This window comes from Macrosteles quadrilineatus, unplaced genomic scaffold, assembly GCF_028750875.1.
Source record: "Macrosteles quadrilineatus isolate MER2022 unplaced genomic scaffold, UCM_ALF_1.0 Scaffold_3__2_contigs__length_128488019, whole genome shotgun sequence".
Taxonomy (NCBI): domain Eukaryota; kingdom Metazoa; phylum Arthropoda; class Insecta; order Hemiptera; family Cicadellidae; genus Macrosteles; species Macrosteles quadrilineatus.
The window spans coordinates 96,539,074-96,565,352 of record NW_026542596.1 but is presented as its reverse complement, the minus strand read 5'-3'; the positions used below and the strand labels follow the sequence as shown (position 1 = coordinate 96,565,352).

Here is a 26,279-nt window from a genome sequence, read left to right as displayed (position 1 = left end):
GTTCACTGTTTACTGTTTCCTTGACAATGAAACATAAATAGTATTGATTGCGATTGGTGTAGCAACAACAGCTTTGATATTATTGATCAAAAATTACTCATTACATTTTTTAAGTACCAACTGATACTTAACACACACAAGAAATATTTTAGATTCAAGAAGCACATTTAAAAAATGGTAGCAGTTAATATTGTTAAGTAAATAAATATGTAAATGTACAATGTGTTGGTAGCTTATTATTTTAAACTAAATAAAAGAAAAATTAGAGCAATGCACTTGAACTTTTGGTTCTTTTGACCAGAAAAAATTTAAATACTACGGTACTCTATATAGAAAAATGAACTTTCATTAAAAGCTTAAATTAACTCTATGAATTGAGAGTGAAGTGATCTTGTACAAAGGAACGCCTGATCTTAATCTGGAAAACCTTACTTATAAACATACATCAACCAGGTGTTGTAAAATAGCATACAAACTCAACACAACATAATAACTTTGTTTATTGACGTTAATAAATAATGTCACTAATTTCAGCATGTGTCAACAGTGTATTATGTATGGACCTTTACATAATCAAAATGTAAACTAAGAGTCGACCAAATAAAATACTGCTTACAAATACTATAAAATAGCTAAAAATAAATACATCCATTATTTTAAAACATTGATTTAGCGTTTTGGAAAAATTATACATAATGCACACGAGTTGTCTAAGCGGCGTAAGGTGGTGAATAAAAAAAATTACAACTGTCGGACTATTTCCTCGAAATGCTTGTAGCATTATTCACAAATACTGGTAGATCAGTTCATCAAAGTAGCACTTTGACTGTATCACAGCAGATCATGTAGGGACTCGCATGTTTAGCCCATGTAGGGGTACTTCCACTCTGTGAGGGGTACGAAGGTCTCCTTGATGGACTGGGGGGAAGCCCATCTCAACACGTAGTGGGGACCACCAGCCTTGTCATTGGTGCCTGCAACAGCCAATCACAGGGCAGATTAGAAACAATACAACCAATCATAGGGAGGCTCATGGTACAGCACAATATTACAACCATCCACAGTTTGTGACTGCAGTCCACTAGACATTGTTACAAAAAGGAAATTTTTAGAACGTGTAATTGGCGAGGTTATTTTAGTAGGAGATATTGAAGCCAGAGGCCTAGATAAGTCACACAACTTAACAATATTATTTTGTTATAGTATAGAACTTTTTCTGATAGACAAATCCCAATGAAACTCTATACCGAGATGAAATGTCAGTGTTATGTTGTGTAACTATTTTATGTTAACATAATACGCTGGACTCACTACACTACTTTTCTCAAGTTAGCTAAAACACAGCAAACCTTTCCGAGAAAAATCACCAATCAATGATGTGGATTTCCCTTGATTTTATTAAATAAAACAACACTTATAAAAACTAACACTAATAACTGATAGTAATGTCTAAAATAACATTCCCTTGGATAATAATAATAGAAGATAGATCATATGAGAGAAGAGCTTCTCTCGTATTTGCATTTGGTTCACTCCAAGTCTACACAAATGTAATGCTATCTATTCTGTAGATGCTTTAGAGCCTCTAAAGCTCTTTAGTTCTCTGCTAGTTTACATCAAAATAAAATTTGGAGTATAGACATACAATCATCCTTGAATTTCAAAGTCTAACTTATAAAAATTAAAGAAAAACGTCTAATTATTTGCGCAGACAACCGAGAGTGTATACCTGACATTCGTGCACCACCAAAGGGTTGCTGTCCGACCACAGATCCTGTTGACTTGTCGTTGATATAGAAGTTGCCAGCCGCATGCTTTAGCTTCTCCGTCGTCTCGTGGAGCCACTTCCTGGAAATCACAAGTCTTTTATCAAGTAATCCCGAAACAGTATAACTTCTTCTACAATATACAAAAATATACAAAACCAATCCCAGTGTGGGGCTACATAAGTAATAGTGAATGCAAAAATTAACCAATTGTACACAGGGTGAGGCAGTGAAATGGCATGATTCCTGCACCAGCTGATGAGGAATGGGCTATTAGTGTGTGGGAAGAAATAACCATAGGCATCAAGGCAAGTGGGAATTTCCGTAGCCATGGAGCGTTGGATGAGTGTACAACGTGCCTTTGCTGTAAAGGCATATTTAAAAAATGTGGATAGTAGGGTTGTGCTCAGCGCACTTTCCCATGTGAGTTTAGTCTAATCGCCACGGGCTCCCTTATCATGAGGGAAAGCTACGCTCCTTTGGGCGAATAGCTTTGAAGCCACTGCTAGAACGACAAAGCACTACAAAACTATTGCAGACGTTTTGCAAACACTATGGGCAGATTTAATCTTACAATTCAACAATGTGTACAAAACCAAAGACGCAACTTTAATGACACTGTATTGGAAAAAAATTATGATTTTTTTAAGGTAAAACATTAATTTCCACTCATGTACTTAAGATTTAGGTTAAAACAACTATAATTTTTTTCAAAATTGATTATTTGCTATTTTTCAAAATCGTCCCGTTTCACTGCCTCACTCTGTATGACTAAGTGTAATGCGTACTTATTGATTTGGATAAAAATGTTCACAAGGGGACAAATTTACGTAAATGAATAAAACCAATGAATGTGATTTTTTTAAACAAAATTTTCAATGAGATGAGATTTTTATGGCAGTTTTTTTAATTGTATGTAACTTATTGCAGCCATGCAAACACAAGTTTTTGGTTCTACTTTTACAATAAGAAAAGGGTTTGTGGTTTATTAAATATGAAATCGGTACGAGACTGAATGGTCCTTATTTGGATCAATAAATCAAAGTTAACTCATATTAACTTACTGGTCTTGTGCAAAGATGGCTCCTGTCAGGGCGTACGGGGTGGAAGTGTTGACCAATGATATGATCTCATCAACTTTATTGTCTGGGTAAGCGTAGATGGTCAACAGGGGTCCAAAGATTTCCTCAGTCATGATCTTGTCTTTCGGGTCTTTAGTCTCGACGATCGTTGGCTGTATGAAGTAGCCTTTGCTGCAACAAACAACACAATCATTCAAAACAGTGAAATATCAATATTTATACTTGCACAATAATTTAAAATATTTCATGAGAATATTGCCATGAAAACAAACCGGGGTATTATACTCAGACGGGTACAAATTATTGGCTATACACAAAAAGTGGGCAACATCATATGGACAGGTAGAGATATGCCAGGGTATGACGATTGTTAGTATTATCTAACTAAATTGTCACCACTTTAATTCGTTATAAGTCAGACTGTAAGTTTGAAAAAGAATAAACTCATAAAAACGAATTATGCTTTAAATAATACTGTTAATTGCTCAAATTTGTAATATGAAATTAATGAATTGACAATGGAGACTGGAAAGTTATTTCGTGCATCACCCTCATAATTAAAATGAACAGTGGGACAAACATAATTATTCAAACAATGCCATCTGCATATAAATGATCTGTCAACCAGATTGTCCAGTAAACAATGTAGCTGATTTACAAACAAATTACAATTCAATGTCTAGGATTACTTACAACAAACAACTGTTGGGCATTTAATCTATAACTTGGTAACTTTTTTTATATTTATAGCAACCGACCATGAAATAATTGTGTAATAAAAATAGTGTTTATCAAAAAAGTCGGAACGTTTATGAATTAAAATTAAAGTTTTAACCAGAATACATAAGTCACTTCATATTCTTTTCACCTGTCAATAAATCTTCTGCCTTTTTAAGACTCGTATTATTTTGGTGTTCAAAGAAATACTACTACTTTAAAAGAAGTCATAAAAAGTCATCATTAGTCCTCAACAAATGTCAAAGTTGCTTCTTTTTAATATCTTGTACAAAACCTGGCCTTGTGTTATCTTCGCATCAAACACCATTAACAATATATCATCGGTCTACTTAGACTTGCTATCAATCCCATCCTATCCTATACTATAATACGAGCTAAGTCCGTTTGTCTGTCTGCCAGGAATATATATCTCGAAATCCAGCGGAAGGATTTTTACTAAATTTTGGAATTAGGGACTTATAGCCCTAAAAACGTGATTGGTAACAGCCACTACCTCAGGAAAATTTGTATTTCGCTACACAACTCATTTGAATATTTAACATTGGCCTTGGCCTTATGGGTTGCTAAATAACTATATTTTAAAAAGTAAACAAAATACAGGTAACATGTGTTTTCAACAAGCCATCTAGACAGTATACTAGCAAATTACAAAATACAGTACAAAGGGAAAAACATCAGTTGTAGCTATTGAGCAAAGATTACACTGAAGATTACTCGACATAAGGGAAAATAGATGAGTGTTTCATATTGGTGACATTTGAGTCCAATGGAATTTTTAAATTCCACTGAAACCTTAATAATAAAAGCCTAAATTAGTTTAAATTGATTTACAATCAAAATAAACATACCCAGCCATGGCTCGGTCCCTCGGTCCTACTCTATAATCAATTAACTTCATTGTGAATAACAGTCTAAAATGCCTGCCACACCAAAATAAGACTTTACCATGTAAACTTTTCAGATTCAATGAGATGTTTTACCTGTTGTCATACTGTCCACCACCGATGATCTCCAGGTTGCTGCTCTTCTTGGCGTGGTCGATGTAGCCGGAGATGCGGTCAAATGCTTTAGCATCAATCACCGCAGACATGAAGGAGTCAAACTCCATCACATCCGAAACCTTCAGCTTATCTCTTGTCTCCAGCAGCCCGCTCTTGATCTGCGGAAAACCAAAGTCACTTGAAAATTTACTTGGATGCAATCCAAATTATATCTAACAAATACAATCACATTTGAATTGGTTTTGACCTTTATTCAATGATGATTTTAATACAGATCCTATTCATAAGTTCACAACGGCTTATCAATGTCAGAAGAGTTTCTAAAAAGTTTCAAAATTACAATTTCAAGTTGTATATGTGTACAGGTACGGAAGTTGTAGGATATTTAATCAAAATAAACTTTACGTAGTCAATTTCAGATTACAATTCCAACACTAAAAATTTTGATTTGAGAAATCGCCTTTTTAAATCGATTTATCGTTTGACTTAAGTTATTGATCTAGACAGTAACTCTAACCCTTTTAGAAGTTTTAACCTTGAGTCGTAGGTTTTTATTTTTTTCAAGGATCTGTCTCCCGAAATACCATCTCCAGCACTGTTTTCTGTCAAAATGATATCAGATATAACTGCACACCTCCCAGAGTACTAATAGTACAGCACTAATAGATTTCAGCTCCAATTTTATATACAGTGGAACCTTGATAACCAGACTCTCATGGGGACTATTAAATAAGACTTGTTAACAAGGTTGACTTCTTATCGGGGTTTCCGGTTTACTTACAATAACAAGTGATCAGGGGTGAAATAAATTCAAGGGGATTTGAAAATGACACTTATCAGGGGTGACTTGTTATTGAGGTTTCATTGCACCATCATTAGAAAAAGGAAATTGATAAAAAGTGACAATGATACATATGAAATGTTTAATTTAGAAGCCATCTATATGGTAAATAGCGTTACTCTTTTCTACAACATTCCCAATACTCATCCAGATAATTTGAATAATTTGTATTGTACTGTTCCACAACTCTTCACACTGCGATATCTATATAAATAAAATTAGAGTTTTGTCTGTACATTGCTTAGAATAATGAACTTTTTGGTTATTTTTACATTTCATAGGTCAGAGAAACCGAATCAAACCTTATCTCAATTTCTGTCTGTCTGTCTGTCTGTCTGTCTGTCTGTCTATCTGTCATTCTCTTGGTAACGCTAAAATACGCACTTTATTACAACTACTCCTCAATAACTATAGCACTGTCCCGCCTGAAACTTATTTTCCAAATACTATACATACCGTATATGAGATGGTTTTAGACGTATTTCATCGAATATGAGACAGTTAGATATTTAACAGTAAACCCTTGAAAATCAAGTTTTTGTCGATTTTTGACGTGGAATTTCTGGAAGCCCATGTTAACCTTATGAGAAATGAAATTATTGAATCTTAACAGCTGTTTCAATTAAACAAGTTGGTTCTGTTCTGTGATGTTCAATAGCATTAAAGTTACAAGGATTACCAACAGGGTGCAGCACTAGCACTATTATTTCTTTTACATTTATGACAACAGCTAATTTGCAACCTGGAGGCGAGTGAGCGTAGCGAACGAGCTAACCTGAAGGCAAGTGAGCGTAGCGAACGAGCTAACCTGAAGGAAAGTGAGCGCAGCGAACGAGCTCCAACATACAGGTGAGTGAGCGTAGCGAACGAACTTCAACCAGGACGTGATTGAGCCATGCAAACGAGATCAGATAGTAAAAATAAAAGTAAGCCTACCGTTATAGGATCGACCGGCAGACACAGAGGTAATTTAACCTTTTATTGATTGTCATACCGATCCGGAACAACAAAAAACAACATAAAATGAAGCTATGTATAATAGTTTGGCCAGCATATCTTAAAATATGCAAACCAACTGCTGTTCGTTATATAAGAAGGTTTCAACTGAATATTATAAGATCCCCGTGCGTAGAACGGGTACACAGCTAGTTATCTACTAAACAAGTTTTTCAATCAAATCCAAATACTCACCTTAGGCCATAACGACTGAGGAACATACATCCTAGAGCACGCAGAACACTTCTGTCCGCAGAACTCAAACGCAGACCTGATGGTGCCGTTGACCACGCTGGTCACGTCAGCTGAGGAATGGACTAAGTGGAAATTCTTGCCTCCGCACTCACCTATTAACCTGGGGAAGTTCTTGTAGCTGTTGATATTCTTACCAACCTGCGTCCATAACCTGTTGAAGGTCCTAGAATGGAAGATAACATTGTTTTAGACCAATTGTAAACAACATGGATTTAAGTTCAACCAGACGGTACGCTGAAAATAAATCAGAAACATCAGAAAATATCTGTTTAAAGGTGCTCAGATTAAATTAAATTTAATTAGATTGAATTAAAATTTGTTACATAAAATCAGTGTGCAATTAACTACGGTTATTAGTTTAAAGATATATAATGACCTAAAAAAACAGATCAGAAAAACACTTTGTTGGTAATGAGCATAATGGTATGTTTCAATTTAGAAGTAATTACAAAACAATTTCAAACCAGGAACATGACAATGAAATTATAGTTGACAGGAAACTAAAAACTTCTGTAAGCCGTACTTGGAAGTAATTTTTTAATACAAATACTTTATTGAAGTATCATGTGATAGAAGTCTTGTTTCAACTTCAGAACTTGACATAACACCAGGAAACAATAAAATACCCGATTTACAGTAAACCTGTAGAATAATCAAATTTAAAGTTGCATTATTAAGTTATGAGTAAATTTGCACCTGGTCAATCCAAGGCCATCCTTTTGCCCTTGACCATGCCCAATTTAAACATCATTGGCTCAATGAGTACTCAAGTGTGCTGCTACAAGGAATACAACAATATTATGTTGTTAAATTAAAAAATCTATATTGAAAATTTACTTAATTGTTGGAATACACATACAAAATCAAGAAATCAATTAGTCTATTTTTCACAAGGGTAACATAGAGGACATGTTGCGTAAACTAAAATTATATTGTAAGTTCGACAAAATCTTTCCCTACTACTGGTTGGCTACTCACGGTACAGAGCCGGTAAAGTTGATGCCAGCGAGGTGGGGCGAGGCAGTAATGTTATCACCAAACACTGGTCCGTCAGCTGGTACAAAGTTAACCACTCCGGGGGGGACCCCGGCCTCGGTCATCACCTGGTAGATGACATAGTTGGACAACAACGCTGTGTCTGAGGGTTTCCATAGTGTCGTGCTGCCCTGCAACACAGGAAGACACAGTTGCAAACGTCCTACGATGGTGACACAACAGATGAAAAGCTTTGTTACTGTTTGAGATTAGCTGGTTTTTTAGTCAGCCTACTATATTTGACTATTGATACAACTAGACGTTCCATCCCCATGTTTAAGGCGTGGCTCCCTAGTAAAATTTGTTTTACTTTGTATAATATAGTAGATTATTATAACGGTGTGATTAGATCCTAAGAAAATGGACTGATTTTAACTCGTACCTAATGTTCAAGCTTTGCCTATGTGAGTGAGTGATGACAATGTCATTTGTCATGTTTTATGGCACTATTGCACATTAATACGTCAACAACACATCAACAGTAATATTGCAGTTTCAGGGCTTGTACAATAACTTTTATAAGTTTTTTTACCTATGAAAGCTTATTCCAAATTGTAGTTTATGAAATAGGAGGGGACTTTAACAAGACTAGATTGGACTAAATTTAAACGACTCATGACACAAAAACGCGCATATTTTAAAGGAAAGATGGGATTTGAACGAATGAGTTAAAAACTTTGTTAATCAAGTAAGGCAAGTTCAAATCTGCACTGTGTTCTTCATTTTATCCGCTACTATTTTAAGTGGATCCCACACCGATACAAAAATTAGTGTCATCATAGCAGCAAAAATAATGTGAAGGAAAATCGAGGCCTCTGCTAAGTATGAAACATGTTCTGTTATTAGGTAGATGTGGGCCATCTCCTATTGAAATCCATTGCTAGACACATGGTACTTAGAGAGTTTACTGAAGACCATTCACATTTGCACAAAAAAACAATGCAAATCGTTATAATGTACTTCACAGAGACCCCTCGTAAACTGAAAAAGCTGCGTTTCACCCTCTACTACTTCCTTCAACCTCGTCTACACTTTAAAATACCATTAGAGCAGGTGTGTATGCCAGGTTTCCTCCAATAGCGGTGAAGTTGAACGGAGAGACGGCAGCGACGAAGCCTTCCAGACCTCGGTACCTCATGGAGTTCTTGGTGATCTTGGGGTCTTCACTAATGGGTTGATACTTGGTCAACTCTTTGGCGAAGAACGCATTCAACCTTCAAGGACAAATGTTCATTCATCACTACACAACAATTACTGAAAAAACACAATTCTAACTGTATAGACAGAGAAATAGTAAATTATTGTGCATCAACTAGTCATGGAGTAACCTTACATCCACTATGTAAAACTGATAACCAAATAATTAAATGAAAAACAAAAATATTTAGAAATTAAATTAGTAATATAGAAAAGCAAAATTTTATAAATAATAGGCTATAGTAATTTCTTATAGTATGTTTGTAGAATATTCTATGATTTACTGTCTTATGTATCTACGTCTTGTAACTTTAGAAACTCTTCAATATTGATTTTATATTTTCCCAAATAAAAATTAGAGTAGTTAATTCTAACAAGTTTAGCCACAAATATACACAAAAGAAAACCCGGACCAAAGGCAGAGTAAAAGTTAGGATTAATTAGGTCCACAAAAATATTTTCTTGGTTTAATGGTTGATCAATATTTCTAAACAAAGCTATTTGTATTCATCCAAGTTTTAATTGTATCCCCCCAATCCCAATAATTTTACTTGTATTTTAGCTGAAAACAGTTTAAAAACAAATTTAACTATGAACTTGCCCAAATTGTAGTTAACAAGCCGTTTTTAAAAGTCGCTAGCTGAAGTATTGCAAAGTGAAAATCTTATTTCTTATCTGTGTCAAAATGAGTTATATTCAAAGCTTTTGAAAGAATGATCAACATTTCAATATTATCGAACTTAACACTAGAAGCTGAAACACCGAGACAATACTGAAAGCCAACTACGTTGACCCATCCAACAATATTACGATTGTGATGCAATGTACCCATCTCGCTCAAACGTATGACACCACTCCAAACAATACATCAACAAAGTTTCAAAATCAACGAAAATATATATAGTTCTCTGTACAAAGCACACTTAGTAAAGCCTATGTAATGAGGTTTTCCAAACAAAAATCATGGAACTAAATCACACTCGGTGAAGCCTACATTATTACTATGTAATGAGGTTTTCCAAATCCATACCGACAATTAGTGAATGATCTATGACTACATGCACTCGGTAACTACATTGCCATATGACCACTAAGTACAAAACATGGCCACCATACCGTATAAAGTCTATAAGTTCAGCAGCAGCATCAATTTCTGCCTGAACTATAGTCTTGGCCTGTCCCAGCATGGTGGTAGCGTTAAGCTTCCATCGGTATTTGTTTGCCATCATGTCGGCCGCCTTCATCCATATCTTGATTTTCTCCTCAAGCGGCACGGAGTCCCACTTCTTTTGAGTTTCCGTTGCAACCTCAATTGCTTTTTTCACCAAGTCCTATCAAAGATTTTACTATTGGACACCTCCCAACATGAAGCCTTACGAAGTTAAAAATTTCATTTGAATTTGTATTTGAAAAAAATATTAATTTTGATAAGGACCATTTTTGAAATTAAAATACATACATTGACCGACTTTCAGTGATCCAGTCTCCATCAAAATAAAATAAAATATTTGTTTGCTTTTGAGGGTAACACAAAAATAGGGTAATAGACATTGTATACATAGAATAATAACTACAGCTTAGTTACAATTTAATTCCTTAATACTGCAAATTACCAACTATGAGAAAAACTCAATATTTACACTAATTGACAGCAACCATTTATTCTCAAAGAATTTTCCAAAACCTTAAAACAAATATAAAAAAAAAACACTGTAAGACAATTTATCTTATCTGAAAATCCCAAATTTGTCTTAATCTATGTTTAACGTAATGTTAGAATAAAGATACATTTGATTGTTTCAGCATGGGTATGGTTGGTATTTGTTTGAAGAGAGAGTACTGTATTACCGGTACTCAATAACGGTCTGCTAAATGTTCACTGTCACTAAAGTTCTAAATTTGTGTTAGGGTTTACATGAAAATGGATACTAAAATTTGTAAACTCTTATTTGTTTATGATTAGGTAAACAAATTAATAAGCATTTATATTTTCCATGAATTACCGCATTTCAGGAATTCTGTACAGGCTACATGTGAATAAAATTGTCAACCCTACACAATTCATCTAGAAAAAATATAATTACTTAAGTTTGATCCTAAATTAATGAGTGGAATGTGTATGCAATTTGTATTTATAGAAGCGATAAAAAAACTTCATTATTTCACAATTTTGTTTTGATTTTTTTGGTATTGATAGAAAAAAAATGTAAATACAAATACTCGTAAAAATCCAGTAATGTAAATAAGGAAGTAATATTTTATTAATAGATGGTGCATCAATGTTTAGTGATAAGAAAACTGCTTCCTAGTGCATCAAAATTGTTCGACAAGGTCAAGCTAAATCTGAAACATTATCTGTAAACAAACACACCACAAAGTGGGACCGAGATGGAATATTTATTTCTGTTCAGATTTTAACAGTTATTCATAACCATTTAAATTGTATTATTAATAGAAATATATTACTGCCAGTGTTTTTATATCTTAAAAACCTAACCTAGTAGAATTATTTTTTAAATGTGATTAAAAAGTGTATTAGTTTGTTTTTGGAAAATTATTGCCACATTGTTAGTTAAAGATAGCCTACATTGTAAAATGTAAAAAAGATACTACCTATTAAAAAAAACCTAAATATTGTTCAGTTACCCATGAAACATACATTTTTTATTTCCTTAATTCTAACCAATTAAATTCTTGTACTGTACTTACCTTTGTTGCAGGTCATGCCTGATACACTTGAGATTTAAGAATCTTAATTTTAATTGGGAATATTTCTATTTGGCATTTTACATGTACTTAGTTAATGAAAACCTAGGTGCTCTTACATATTGTGTTAAAGAAATATTTATAGTGTCAATACAATTTGCAAATTAAAATGTTATTTAAAAAATTGGTCAAATTTTACTATCAAAAACATTGTTTTAGCTTGGTATCTTTAAGTTAAAAGTAGGTCTGACACACATAGGCTACTAAAAATACTTGTAAGAAAATATTTTATTTAATTGAAAAGTCGTTTACACTTACCGGTGTGGCGTAGTAAAACTGAGCAATCTTCTTTTGATGATCATGAGGCTGAAAAAATAAACATTTACTTTTAAATTTGCTCAATAACATGAATAAGAAAAATTCCTCTATTAAGGTACCGTATTCAAAACTAATCCATCACAAACCCCTATGAAATAATCATTACAAACATAATAGACATTTTATAGGAGTAAATTTTTTTCAATTATACTATAGCTTCCTTTCAAATTAATTTCCATCCAGGGACACAGTATTTAAATAGTTTAGTAATTCCACAATAAACCCTCTGAATCAAAATAGCAAAGATATAGAGTGACCCCAGTTTATTATAGAACCACAATAGATGCCAAAAGCAATACTAGAAGAGAGCCAGTACCTGTGAAGAAACTGTTTTCTTAAGAAACACTACGAGAAACAAAGTGAGGCTCAAATACGTTGTCTTCATTACACTTGACTGACAGAACAGAGATATATTAAAGATATATTTTGGTTGTGTCTTGGATTGTGTTATGAATGATTTGCTGTTAAATGGTTTTTTTCAATGCTACAGGGATTTTACAACATTAAATCACTTAAAGCTGATATTATTACCTTTAGATGTTAATGGACATTTGAAAACATAACGAAATTCTTTAATGTCCCAAATAAATTAGACCAGGAAAGATGTTTAAATTTATCATTTTTAATATTAATTTTGCACATCCAGATCAGAGTTTAAACAAGAATAATACAATAATGCCAAAACATTAGTAGTTCTTTACCTAATTGTAATGATTTATTATAACTAGATGAAACCCGTCGAAATCGACGGTTAGGGGCCTCCTCGTTTATATGTCTTGTGGCTTCATTGACAACAAATAATGCAAATGAAAAAGCAATGTGGCATTTTCAAAGAGAAAAACATACTGAAAATTGGCTATTAAGTAAATATTGACGTTTACATGCATTGTTAATCAACGTATCTTATAAAGGATAATGTGATCTAGTTTAAAAGGAATGTGACCTTTCTGTCATGACAGTAGCTGCTTAAATAGTATTTACTCTTACAGCCAAAATATTGAGTTACTTTCAATAATGTTACCAACATAGTGGGCCACGGTCCGTAATATAGGCCACTGAGAACAATTTGTCAAGATAGGTACCATTTTAGGCAAGGGTTTTGTGTTTGGATGCTATTAGACACGGTAAGAGCACACTGAACTTCTTCTGCAGATGAATAACTGTTGGAGAAATATAAGCCGATTCATAAATGTCACAATGCGAGTTTGAGCATTTTGTAACTATATGAGGAAGTTACATAGTATTTTTTAGGCTGCTGCTCAGTGCACTTTAAGAATATATTTTTTTAGAGAGAAATTAAATTGTTTTTGTTGCTGAGTAGCGCTAGTAAACATGCACAACCCTTTTTTGTTAGCCTAATAACATTCAAAGGCTCTCTAAGAGTTCAAGAAAATAACATTGAAAATACTTCCTTTCTCAATCAATGTGTGTTGTTTAAAATACAATTTAAAAATTAACAGCTGATTCATTAAAAAGTATTATCCACATGGCCAAAATGTAAACAAATCTGTGGAGGTATCTTTTAAAGGCTCCTGGGGCAGAGCCCTAAGGGAATTTACTTTGTTTTTCTTTTGATAACTCATCTACAGACCAAGACCTTTCTTTGGACACCTCTACCAAGTTTCTACGCCCAGTTGTTCTCCTAAATTAGTGGAGACAAAGTTTCCAATTAAATATTTAGATTCCCCCATGTTAATCTTATGGGAGAAACCCCAACTTTGATGGAAGATCCAGCCCGAACTAATAAAGATTTCAAAAAAATAAAAACACTTTGCAAAACTACAGAACAGCGCCATTCTTTTGACACTTTAATCATCAAAATCGGCCCAAAAATGAGGGAGGAGTTCTGTTTACAAAAATCGGCTTAGCGTATTATATATATAGATAGATTGTCCTTATCTAGTTTTTTTGTTTTTTTTATTAAATTACCCTGAACACCAAAAAGAGATCTGACTGTAATTTAAAAATTAAAAAGTTTTTTTTCAACCCCAAAATTAAATATTTTGTTATTATTGATTTTCTCAGAGGCAAGAACTAGAAATTTTATTTTATGTTTGCTTGCTTAGTAGCTTTGTTTTTCCAGCAGAACAAAAGCTACTGAATAAGGCGACCCAAAATTAAGTTTATAAATCTGAACTTTTTTAAATAACCAGTTCTAGGCAAAACAAATAAAACCAACTAAGTGTTGAGCTACCTTGAACTCAGTCATTTAAAATATACACTAAGACATGACCACGTTTTTAAAACTCATTTTTAAAGTTTTTAGGAAACCGAAAATTACAGATAGAGTTACCTTTATTTGTATACGACACTAAATTTAATGTTAAATTTAAATTGTATTAGAGTTTCAAACTACAGCTTGAGCAGTGTGATGAATAAATAAATTTATTACAATTTAATGGCAAAACTAATACTATGATGTAAACTAAGTCTGTTACAATGCTCATTAATTGCAATCTCACATCTGCTTCAGCATAAAAAACCTCGCTTGGCAATGTTTCTGGGACATTAAGACAAATGAGAATACAAATAAGGCACAAACACAATTCAGGGTAATTGAATAGGGTAATGGAGATTAGTGTAAATGTGTGTTAATATTAATTCCTTAAACTACAATATATGAAGGCATATGGAATATGTTCCTTGGGTAATTTTGTCTGTGTAACAACAACAACTCTATTGTTCACAATTTATTGCATTATATTAAGTGTTTGCTAGTTCTGCAGTTAAAAAATATCCTTTTGAATTTATTTTCAATTGATAAAAATTACTTGAAACCAGTTTACAAAATATTTAAAATATGAAAGACACAAGATTAAACCAACTGTACTTTACTATACTTATACTAACTTATCATCTAAAACTGTTTTAAACGGTTTTATCACACCAGTACCTATGTAATTTTATTAAAATAATTATTATTTATTGAAATCATTTTTAACTCAAGTTAATTTGTTTACCAAGCTAATAGAAATAAACTTTTTCTGTCATACATTTCATCATCAATTAATTGTAGACTGATTAGTGAGAAATATAACAAATATTTCAGGAAAAGGGCCATGACGAAATGTCCACCCGCCCCGCCCTTATCATTATGGACATTACTCTGTGTTCAACATTTATTACTCTATGTATATGACAGACGACATTGCAAGGTGAGAGGTGAGGTAGGCGGTCAGCGGTCAGTTACTTCACATGAGTGACATCAGCTGATTCTATTTATAACACTCTGGCATCTAGACTACGCTGACCTACATTATACCTTCACTTGCAAAACGGCAATGTGACTTATCAGCCTATAGGATAGCAGTGATTGAAAATACATTTAAAAAAATATTATTGATTTAAAGTATTTGGATCCTTCCGAAAAGCATCTATGCATGTCGTCTTAGCATGGCCAATGAAATTCATACATTCAGGATTAATAAAAATTATAGGGATCCCAAAACAGAACAGAAAATATCAGATCTACCAAACAAAGATAAATTATAAAATGGGGTACCCTTAAGCAGCACCAAATTTTTAGATGTTAAAAAATCTTTGCAAAAGAACAGTAAAAACTAAAAATGTTTCTTAGCCCAGTACACCATTTTTAATTTAGATAAAACTACAGTATTATCATTTATACAGGTAAAGAGGAAATACACTCTAACTCATCTGTAGACTTTTTTTAATAAATTAAACCGTCTAAAAAAGTCTGTCATATTAGTTCTATAGAATTAGTAGAACAAGCATGTTACCAAAATTATCAGGTTCAGTTGGTACTTGATTCAATAAATCAAATCTGGGTGTTGGATATCAGAGTGCCCTCCCAGATAACCCTATAAACACCATGATCCACCCACAACCCCAATATTATACCTTTGTTCTTCTGGAGCTTTTGCTTTCTCCCCTTGATTCAAACTCAGGTGTTATTGGATTTAAAAAACGTCAGCCATTTAGAAACTGTTTAGACAAACGGAAAGATATATTGGTTGTTATCAGTAAAATAAGTAATGTAGATCATAGCTTGGAATGGGAAACGTCAGATTTATTTACTTTTCCAAAAATTCTATGCTCCCTTGAGTTTTTCAATTTTTTCAGTTTTTATCAGAATTTATATTTACCCTCCAATAATACTTAACATTCTACGACTGAAAAAATTAAAATTAAAGTAATCTTACCATGACTTGATATCTGACATCTTTCGTCCTGTATTCTTGACCACCAATTATAATAGGAACATCTTCGGTTTTGCTTGAAACTTCTTTTAAAGCTTTTTCAAGCTCTTTCCTTTCATTGCTTCCAGGTAAATAACCTGTGCAAGAAGAAAAGTTTTGAAATAAAATTTGCAGCCCTGTCTAAGGAAATTATAATTACAAGTACGATAACCCTTTGAATCCATTTTAATTCTTCGTTTACACTCAGTTTTCGTAGAATAAAAAATATATAGATAGCATAGAGACAATAAATAATTTTATTAATCAATCACAAATTTGTTTTTGCTAAATAACTTCTTAATTAGAATTATACAGTTGAGGAATACAAACGTCTTCCAAGACTAAGTCTCTTATTGGGCCTGGTAATGAACCATATGTGACTTGTCAAAATCTAAGACGAATGTAACATCTTATATAATGTGTAGGTGTAGCGTATTAAATGTCTTATAAACCTACAGTGTACGTGTATATAATATTTCAGGAAGACGTCTTTAATTATCTGTATTATTACACTGTCAGTGTGGAGATACTTGATATATGCAAATTGAATAATGTATATAAATCACACAAGGCTGCATGATGACCTTGGTCCAGTGCAACTACGAACTCACGGTGTTACATTTATGTCAACATCAACAGCTAACAAATAAACCAAGCAGATTTATAAACTAACTCAAACAAACATTTGTATTTTATTTTACTGATTTTTTACTATGAGAGTCCATTATAGTAACTAGTGGTCGCCTCGAGGTCAAAAACTCGACCAAAAATATGTATTGTGCAAACTTCTCCATTTTCACCCCATGCTGTAAATAAAAGAATAAAACAACATAAAACAACATTTCTTCCATTAGTTTTGATTTTCTGTTTATATTTCGTTGTTATTTCGTCACCAGAAAACCATGTTTATTTTTTTTAATTCATTTTTTGTGCTTATTTTTAGCCTATTTCAATTTGTAGAGGGATTCTGCACATTTAAAGGAAACAATCTTTCTAACATTACAGGTAGATTTTTCTGCGATGCAAACAAGCTGTAAAAGAAGGTTTTCAAGAAGCATGTTTGCCTACTAATATATAGATACTTGTTCGTCCTAAATCCACTTAAATTTTTGTATTACAGCTGATATAGCTATAAAATAAGCCTCGTTAATGGGATAGAAGAAAACAAACATTCAGTCTTTTAGCCACAATATTCCAGTAACCATTAGTGATATAAAATGAACTGGGACATTAATTAACATCCAAATCCCACTGACTGATATTTTTAAATACTTTAAAGACATGACACTGGATGTTTGTACAAATGACAGATAACAGCCAGTCTATCATCTCAAGGGCTAGATAAGCTTCTGGTCCAGAGTCCACTTAGTCTAAAGTCTTGGTGTTAAAGTGGGTAGTTGTTGCTAGTATAGTGGTGAAGTGGTAAATGTATTATCGGTTACATTACATACAAAACTAACACTACTTACGTAAGTGTGGAATTAAATCAATACTTTTCAGTTGATCACAGGTAATTAATTATGAAGGGATAGAAGATTGTTTAACCCTCCGAGTGTCACGTGTTTTGGCCTTAATGTCAGCCTATTTTTTGCTCATTTGCAAGGTTTTATTAAAACTGATCTGAGAAGCTTAAAAACAATGTTAATTATACTGTTCTATATACCATTTTGTTTGGAAAATCTTGGGCTTCAATATTATATATAAAACATAAGGAAGATTTAAAAAAAAAAATTTTTTTAGGTAAAAAAATGTATAATTTCGAAAATTTTCAAAAAAAAAATAAGTTTGCGCTCAATGAAATTGTATAAATTATAGGCCTATAAATATTTGAAAATAGCCACTTTGTTCTAAATTTTATGAGGATTACAAATCTATAATAATATAAGGAAGTAGATTTGCAAATAAAAAAGTTATGGGCAAAAAACAGATTTCAGTACATAGCGTTTAGCTAAGAATGCATAGCCCAACCATAGCTAGGAATCTAGCTGATAATTTACATCAATATCACTACCTACTTCTTCAGGATCATCAACCAGCACTTCAAAACCACTTAAATCTTCTTATAATGCACCATGCATAGTGCTTAGAGACAGACCTCTGCAGAAAGCTTAGAATATTACGGACAGAACGATACCTAACTCAATCCAGTACAGTCCGATTCAGTTAGTCATAGAGCCTTCGCCGTAAACAGTGTTCGCGAGTCGCTGCAGCGACGCACGACACTATACAAAGTGCGTTACGCGTCGCTGCAGCGACGCATGACACTCGGAGGGTTAAGATTTTGCTATGTACTAATAACTGGCAATTACTGACTATTACTGACTGGTAATTACTGACTGTTACTAATTACTAATTATGGCTAATTACTTAGATTTAGGTGTATCTCATAGTAAGGTCGAACAAATGTGAATATATATATGTAGGGGAGTCATTAAAACGTTTGTTCTTCCTTCGATTCAGTAATTTTTCGTGTATAATCAAGATAAATTAGGCATACAAAACCGTTCTTCAAAAAGTTATAATAAAGACCAATTTTGACACTTAGGTGTTAGGCCTAGAATTGCAAAATATTCATATGAACAACCTAATTTATTATAAATTAACAATGAAGTTCAACTCCAATATAGCAAATTCCTCAAGATTTTAATGCAAGAAACGTCCAATACAGCTAATTCATAGGTGTAGTTTGTTGTAAAGAGTCTCTTGCGACAGTCTTCTTGGTTAGGGTTTTACTGAAATAGAATCATAATGTGAATGAACACAACTTACCAAGCACAGGTTCGTTTTGGACTTTAAAGTCTTCGATATGAGGGTCTTTTATTATTCCTGATACACAGCTACCCTGATGAATCATTCTGGAAGAAAAAAGATTAATTACAACACTGAGTAGTTATGAATGATTTCAAAACAGTTGTTACATTAAGTTTGTTAGCCAAGACTGCGATGACGGGTGTCTGAGAAACCCTATGCCCTCTTGCATTTTGGCACCATCGATTGCAAATCAAACTGTAGCAGAAGCCAAGACACAATTGTTTGGCATTGACATCCTCTAGGTGGTGCAATTACCATCATTAAATGCTGCTGTAACCATATCACAGTCTGATTGAATAAATATCTAGGCCTAAATAACATTACGATGTTAGCAAATTCTCTCCTAATTTTTACCACATGCGTCATTTATCAAATACCAATCATCGGCTCAGAGAATACATCACCTATAAAATAACAATCAGCTGTTTAGAGTAAGATTCTATCTGCAAACTGTCACTGATATTTACGCTATGAGATGTTTACAACTAATTAGTGACATGTCGGTCTGAAATTTTTTAAAACCTGCAAATTTAATTTGTGACCAAAACTGCTGTTCTGAATTAAATACACTTTGATTGGCTAAAAGTTGTTAACACTTTATAAATGAACTGATAAAACATTTTTGGAAGATGCTACTAGCCGTTATTGCAGAAGCTACCATCCACGTGATTTGCCACAAAGCATTAATAATAAGCAAATTTATTTTTTTACTGAGTTAATAATTTGTGACGTGAATTAATTTGAGAGGGAAGTGAGTATGGCAGGGGGCTTTGGTAGTTACTATAATATGCATTACAGAACTACCACATACTGTATCATAAGAGTGTTGAACTGTAGTAGGGATATTATCAGTGCAGAAGTAACAGTAGTCTACTAGTGACTCGCCCTGATCTCATAGGCTGTGGTTTGGGATATAGAGTGAATATTGCCCTGGGCTACAATTAACGACCCCCACCCAGAAAATATGTCAATTGAGTTTTACTGTTTTTTGGAGGTTATTTTTATCAAACTAATAAAAAACACTATTGTAAAAAAGAGTTGTTGAAATTTTAAATTTGGCACCAACAAAATTGTCAGGCCTACTAGTTTCATTGAATATTATATCAATGCTCATTAACTTGAACCTTCTGGGATAGGATCATGCAGATTTTATAGGAAAGTAGTTTTGAAATGCTAAAGCAAGGATGTTATCTTGAAAGGCAGCCAAAGTTATCCTTGGATCCAAACTAAAAATGTAGCGAGCAGCTGTCAAAACATATCATCCTTTCAGTTAAACTCTATGAAAGCCCTTTTCATCCCTGGGGGATTATCCATTGATTAAACAAAAATCTCAGTCAACAATAGTATTACGGGGACACAGCAAATAGGGATTCTGAACAAAGTAGCAATACACCTGGTCAAAGATGTTACCAATGCATCAACTTTCACCCAAGCCAATAACTGTATAATTTAGGTGAGCTTATACAGCTATTTTCCAGCATAAATGCCAGACTAAGACAGTACCGGTATTCAAACTCTCTAAGCATTTTTCTTGTCAAATCAATAAAAAATCAAATCATTTTACCACCTTCATTTTAATACCTGCAGTTTTAACATTTTGGAGAAACTTAGTAAATGTATTGCTTTAATTTAAATTTTATAGACAAATAGAAATAACTTAAATATACGTTTTATTGACAGATCAGTAAGGTTTCAATTTTATAGCTCTTTAAAGTTCTAATCATAACGCCACCAGCTGCTTTCCCAAGATCCTAGTCTATACTAGAAGGTGTATTCTCTATAGGTGTATTCTCTGAATGTAAGTAGCCTATTTAAATTAAAATAGCCTAGGTTTTTTGAAAATTAGGATTTTAAATCAAAACAAAATGATTTCAGAAAAAAGATTAATTCTTAATCATAGACAGTGTCTTATATGAACAGCTTTTAACCGGACATCGGTTTAACTGGACTCTAGACATCTATTTAACCGGACAATTTTCATTAGCGTATTGGTTTAACTGGCCTGGATTGGCAGGAAGTGGACGGTCAAGAGAAACACCTTTTCTCTTCGGAAAGATTTGAGACCAGTGATCGTGTGCCTAAATACAATGCCCTCCTAAATTTTAGTAAAATATTTGGGCTAGTTTTCAAGTGATTCCCGTGGGGTGCACAAGTAGTGTTAGTCACGTTCATACAGTGTGTACTCTTAATTGTGGTTGTACAACGTTCAAGTACTACGTTCAAGTATATTACTGTGCATTGCCCAAATACTGATGTGCGAATTTACTTTTCTGCAGTTTTAATGTGATTCCTCATATATTTAGTGTGGACAAACGTAGGCATCAAGTTGTGACAATAAACAAAAGCTTAATGCAGTTGAAAGCATGGATAAAGGAGAATCAGTAAGGCTTGTTTGTTGCACACACACAGATTTTGTGAAACGACTGGTTTTTTACCGGTCGTCCAAATTCCAATAGTGAACCACAGGAGGGAACGGGACCTTGCACACACGCCGACCGCAGATCGGCGCCGGTAAAATGCCGATGAGCTGCCAGACACTGCCACTGCATACCGCCGGTGCCGGGGGTGTGCTGGCGACGCAGTGGCGTACATGTAACTAAATACAAGCTTGCACACACACCGATTGTTTGCCGACCGTCTGGCAGTTCTTGCTAAACCATCCTCCATTTCAAGCCACTGCTCTTCTGACATTTTAAATTATCTTTGGTAGTTTATAACGTTTTAAATGGGCGACTTAATAGATTAGGATGCTATTGACATTTTGAAAAAAGGTAGTTGAAAATTTTACTGCTCTCAAGCCTTAGTTCTTCAAAAAGTGTGTGGAATGTTTCCGTTTTTTCTCTGCTTTGATTAATTGGATAAATCCAGAACATACGTTTAATCATATGGCGCATAATACCTACGTCGATACAATAACTACATAGCAACAACTATTTTAGGATTAAGTATTCAATAATCTCGTCTCGTCCTCAACACAACAACAAAGACTGATCGTTTCGCCGATAAAAATCTGGTATGTGTGCAAGCACCATGAACCGATAAAATATCGACCGACTTAATTACCGACCGTCCGAAATCGGCGTGTGTGCAAATAGCCTAAGTGTAATTTGCAATACACTGAATGTAGGGAACAGTACCTTTTCCTAATCTCACGAGTGTTAGGGAATGTGTCGGTTTAATCAGAAAAACCGTTGTCCAGGCCACGGTCCTGAGGAATAGTGATTAGCAGGAGTCTACTAACTACCATTTATTTTTATTCCTGAAATTTTAAATTAAAAAAAAGCGGATTACAGAGGTTTTTTTTTCTAAACCTAAATAATCTACAGATTGGATTGAGATATGCCCCCTAATCAAACAAAATCTTATGTTTAATGATCCTGGTGACATTTTATACTTTGGCCAGCAATGAACTGATGGGTTTTTTTAAAAGTAGATGGTTACTGGTAGAGGCCACCCAACATAAAGGCGAACAGGGTCCCCGCACAGCCGTATTTCAGGTATTAAGACAGGCCCGCTATTGAACTTTTTGGGCCCCACAATCTCTAGGGCCACCACTGATTACGGGCCTACTAGTATATATTATAGCATAAAATATAGGTAGGCCTACCTATCCTCTAAGTTAGGGCAATTCGATAAAAATTAGCCCAAGATCAAAGGAGCTTACTACACGGTAGACTGAGAGTGATAAAAAATGTACTTAATGATAAAACATTAGGCCTATTTTTTTAATAACGGTAGAAAATTTAAATTTTAGATGAACACAATAAATAGGTACCGGTACCACTAAGAGTCTCAAAAACTGTCTGAGTTTTTGCAAATCAGAAACTGATCCAGGGCACTAAAGAGCATACTGACCTCGCATCTAGGCCTAGCAACACTTTAATTTGTAACAAGAAAATAAAAACTTTAAAGTGATTTAAATAACTTACTTTATGACAATTTGTCTTAACTTAGCATTATAAGATCAACTTTTTCCTTAAAGATAGCTCAAAACACAAAACACCAAGTCTACTAATAAAGATTAAATTTCCCAAGTATTTTAAAAATTACCTGATTTAAAAAAAAAGCTTACTATCTGTAATGGGTTCGACACCTGTACGTACTCTTTAACAACTGAAGAACATGTGACCTGCCTTGTGTGCTAATAAGACTAATTGCCAGTACTATAAATCCTAACTTGGCTCCAATGGAAGGTGTTTTACAGGAGCATGAAGTGTAAACCTGCAAAACTTTCCATGAATAATTTACCTACACTTGATTGTGGTATTCCTTCTAAAATAAAAACTTCTTTATTACAAAACTCTTACCGAATTTAACATAAATTAAAAATAGAGAGCTTGACCTTTCACTAAAGTCAGTAGCCAGGTTTCAATTCATGTCCTAAACTTAGCGGGCTGTGGAAAGGATGATTACTTTAACTACTTTATTACTTACGGTACTTTATAACCATATAAAGTACTTATTATATTTTACTTTATTATATAATATTAATATTATATCTTAAATATATTGAAACTAGCAGAGTACTCGTCCTTCGTACGGGGTTGGCGTATTAGTAGCCTATAGGCTAAAATGCTTATTGTAGTTATACTCGTGCTTTGCATTTGCAATGGGAGAGGACGCGGTTTAAGAAAATTAACTATAGTAAGTTATGCTATAGTATGGTACAACTACCATAGCCAATGTTCTACTGCACCTAAACAATAAAAAAAGTGAAATTCTCATTTTCACAGCTGTATGTTGCTAGACCGTTCAAATTAGGTAGATGTTGTCATATATGCACAAAAAACTATGTAGTGCTGCACCCTGTTGGTAAACCTTATAAATTTGTAATGCTATTTATTTAACATAATAGAACCAACTTGTGTAGTTGAAACAGCTGAAAAAATGAATATGAATAGGTACTCATAAGGTTAACATGGCGAAACTCCAGAGCCAATGGGAGTTGGTCCTGCACTGGGGCGGAGCCCAAAAGGATTTTTGAGATAAGAATGCGTCTATATATTAATCGGGAATGTGAGCTATCATCACACTAAATTTCAGCCCGATCCGACCAGTATTTTTCGTGTTTACTTGTCACAAACATTCATCCATCCATAAATTCAAACTTTCTCACTTAGGCTATAATATTAGTAGGATAGTATAACACTATTCAAATGGAGATTTACTTTCCAAAAATGCCTCAATTCAAACATAATCTGTTTAACAAACCATTTTAATTTTTAGCGGTACCTAACAACAAAAGCCCTGTCATAAGCGGTAGTCACATGATGAGGTATACGCAATGTGATTGAAGAAGAACGAGAAATTTGTGAACTACCCTGAGACACAAATTTAAAATCGGATGTCAAATATTTTGGGGAGCCTGATTACAAAATTTAAAAACCAATTAAAATCTTTAGGTAGCTTTAGTAAAATTAAAAAAATAATTGTTAATGATCCATTTTCACTGCTCAGTCTAAAATTCTATTATCTGCCTTTAACTTAGTATAAGTTAGCCTAAACGTACTCTAGGCCTGATTGATTTGACATAACTTAACCTTAAGTTAACTTAGTCTAAAAGATTATAAGTTAGGTACCGGTAACGGTAAACTTAACTTAGTTTACAAAAAGCTGTTCTATCAGAGTACCAGTAAGTTAAAACTAAATTAACTGAGTTAAAAAGTTAATGTAGACCTAAGTTATGCCTATTAGCTTGAAAGCCTAAGTCAACTAAGGATAAGTTATTTAAAGTTGGGTTCGAGAGTAGGTAAGGTAAGAGCCGGTTTTTTAAGTTAATTTTGCACGCAGCCTTGAAATATTTCATGACTAGACACAGGCCTAGGCCTAAACTTACACGCTAAAAGGTAGAAACTACGATATATTAAGTTATCGGACGAAACATTAGTTTGATGTTATACTTAGTTTGACGTGTCTGATAACCTAAGTTATTGTTTTCACACAAAATATTGATTGTGTATTGAATAACTTAACTTAAGTTAGCCTATGCAAATTTTAAACAAACTTAGAATCTTTTTAATGAGAATATTTTACACTGGCAGCTAGGATGTAGGTTTAGATGCAAAGTGTCAGTCAACCCTTGGATTAATTTAACTTAGGCTAACATAAGACTGGCTTAACTTAATTCATTGACCTTGAAGTGCAAGTTAAATCAGACTAGTTAGGCCTATTGACAGTGGATTCATTGACACAAAACAATTGGAACTAATTAGACTATAAATGGGCGTCAATGGGCCAACTTCTGGTGGTTGTAGAGAAAAATTGATCCCTGACCTCAGACATTTCAGAACTAATGGTGTCCCTTTTGATATTGATTCCCATTATTATTAGAAATTGTGTATAGCCTAATTGTGACAGTGGTGTTTCGTTTATTAAATGTGTGATAAGTGCTTGTAGTCCTTTACAACACGAATGATAGGACAATGACAAAGAATTAACTATAGACCTAAGCTTACCTTTTGAAGTTCACAATCACACTTTGTCGACAAGCGCTCAGCATTTTGATGGATATGTAGTTTTTTCACTCACTTATTTCAAAACCCAGCTAACACTAAAAGAAATTTAAGCATTGCACGCTACAATTGCACACAAAATATGCCCTCTCAAGCCCCACAAATTGATTTTTCGTTCGCTTCTACCTAAGAAATCGCTGACGGAAAAGACAACAACATAGCAAACCAGAATAATTTTCTCCAGTCAGCTGAGCAATAGTCTATTTCCTGTTTTGGCAAATACACCTGACATGCGCAATACAATTACTTAAGGAAATCAGATATCACTGCCTACTGTATTTCTCAACACATTTAGCTGATACAGTATTCACGAACCATACTATATTTTGTACCATAATACGCCTCAAACGAAATTTTAATGATTATTATGAACGTGTTATAGATTACATAATTTTTTCTTATTTAATAAACTTGTTGGTGACTATTCTTGTTAAATAGCCCACACAAAGCATAATTTTGCGTAAAAACATATATTAACCCACCCAAAGGGTATTTTCTGTATTAAAGGCAAAAGTAGGTATAATAAGTATATAAATTCATTTCATATTGGAAAAAAACCTTGTACTATTCTCTTATTTTAGTTCTTATAATAGCTGTATTGTACTGACGTTTTCCAGTAATGTAACCCTGCATTTCTTGGAAATAAAAATTCTTGATTCTTGATATAAGTAGATTTGCCATTCAGTCTTGATGCTGAGTGAAATTGACCATTTCCCCAAATTTCCAGCTCCAGCCTGCTTTGGCATTTGGTTGGTTGTATTA

General features: G+C 33.7%; 1 protein-coding gene across 1 annotated transcript; it reads right to left on the bottom strand.

Moving 5' to 3' along the window:
• Nucleotides 1–476: 476 nt before the first annotated feature.
• LOC128988736 (delta-1-pyrroline-5-carboxylate dehydrogenase, mitochondrial-like) lies at nt 477–25,691 on the bottom strand. The gene is made up of 12 exons (XM_054410334.1): nt 25,461–25,691; nt 18,964–19,049; nt 16,159–16,292; nt 11,936–11,983; nt 10,028–10,242; nt 8,757–8,928; nt 7,658–7,845; nt 6,620–6,842; nt 4,567–4,745; nt 2,831–3,019; nt 1,730–1,848; nt 477–974 (listed from the first exon to the last, which is right to left on the bottom strand). Exons 1-12 carry the CDS (start codon nt 25,502–25,504, stop codon nt 862–864), a joined length of 1,710 nt encoding a protein of 569 aa, XP_054266309.1. The 5' UTR covers nt 25,505–25,691; the 3' UTR covers nt 477–861.
• Between the last annotated feature and the right edge of the window lie 588 nt (nt 25,692–26,279).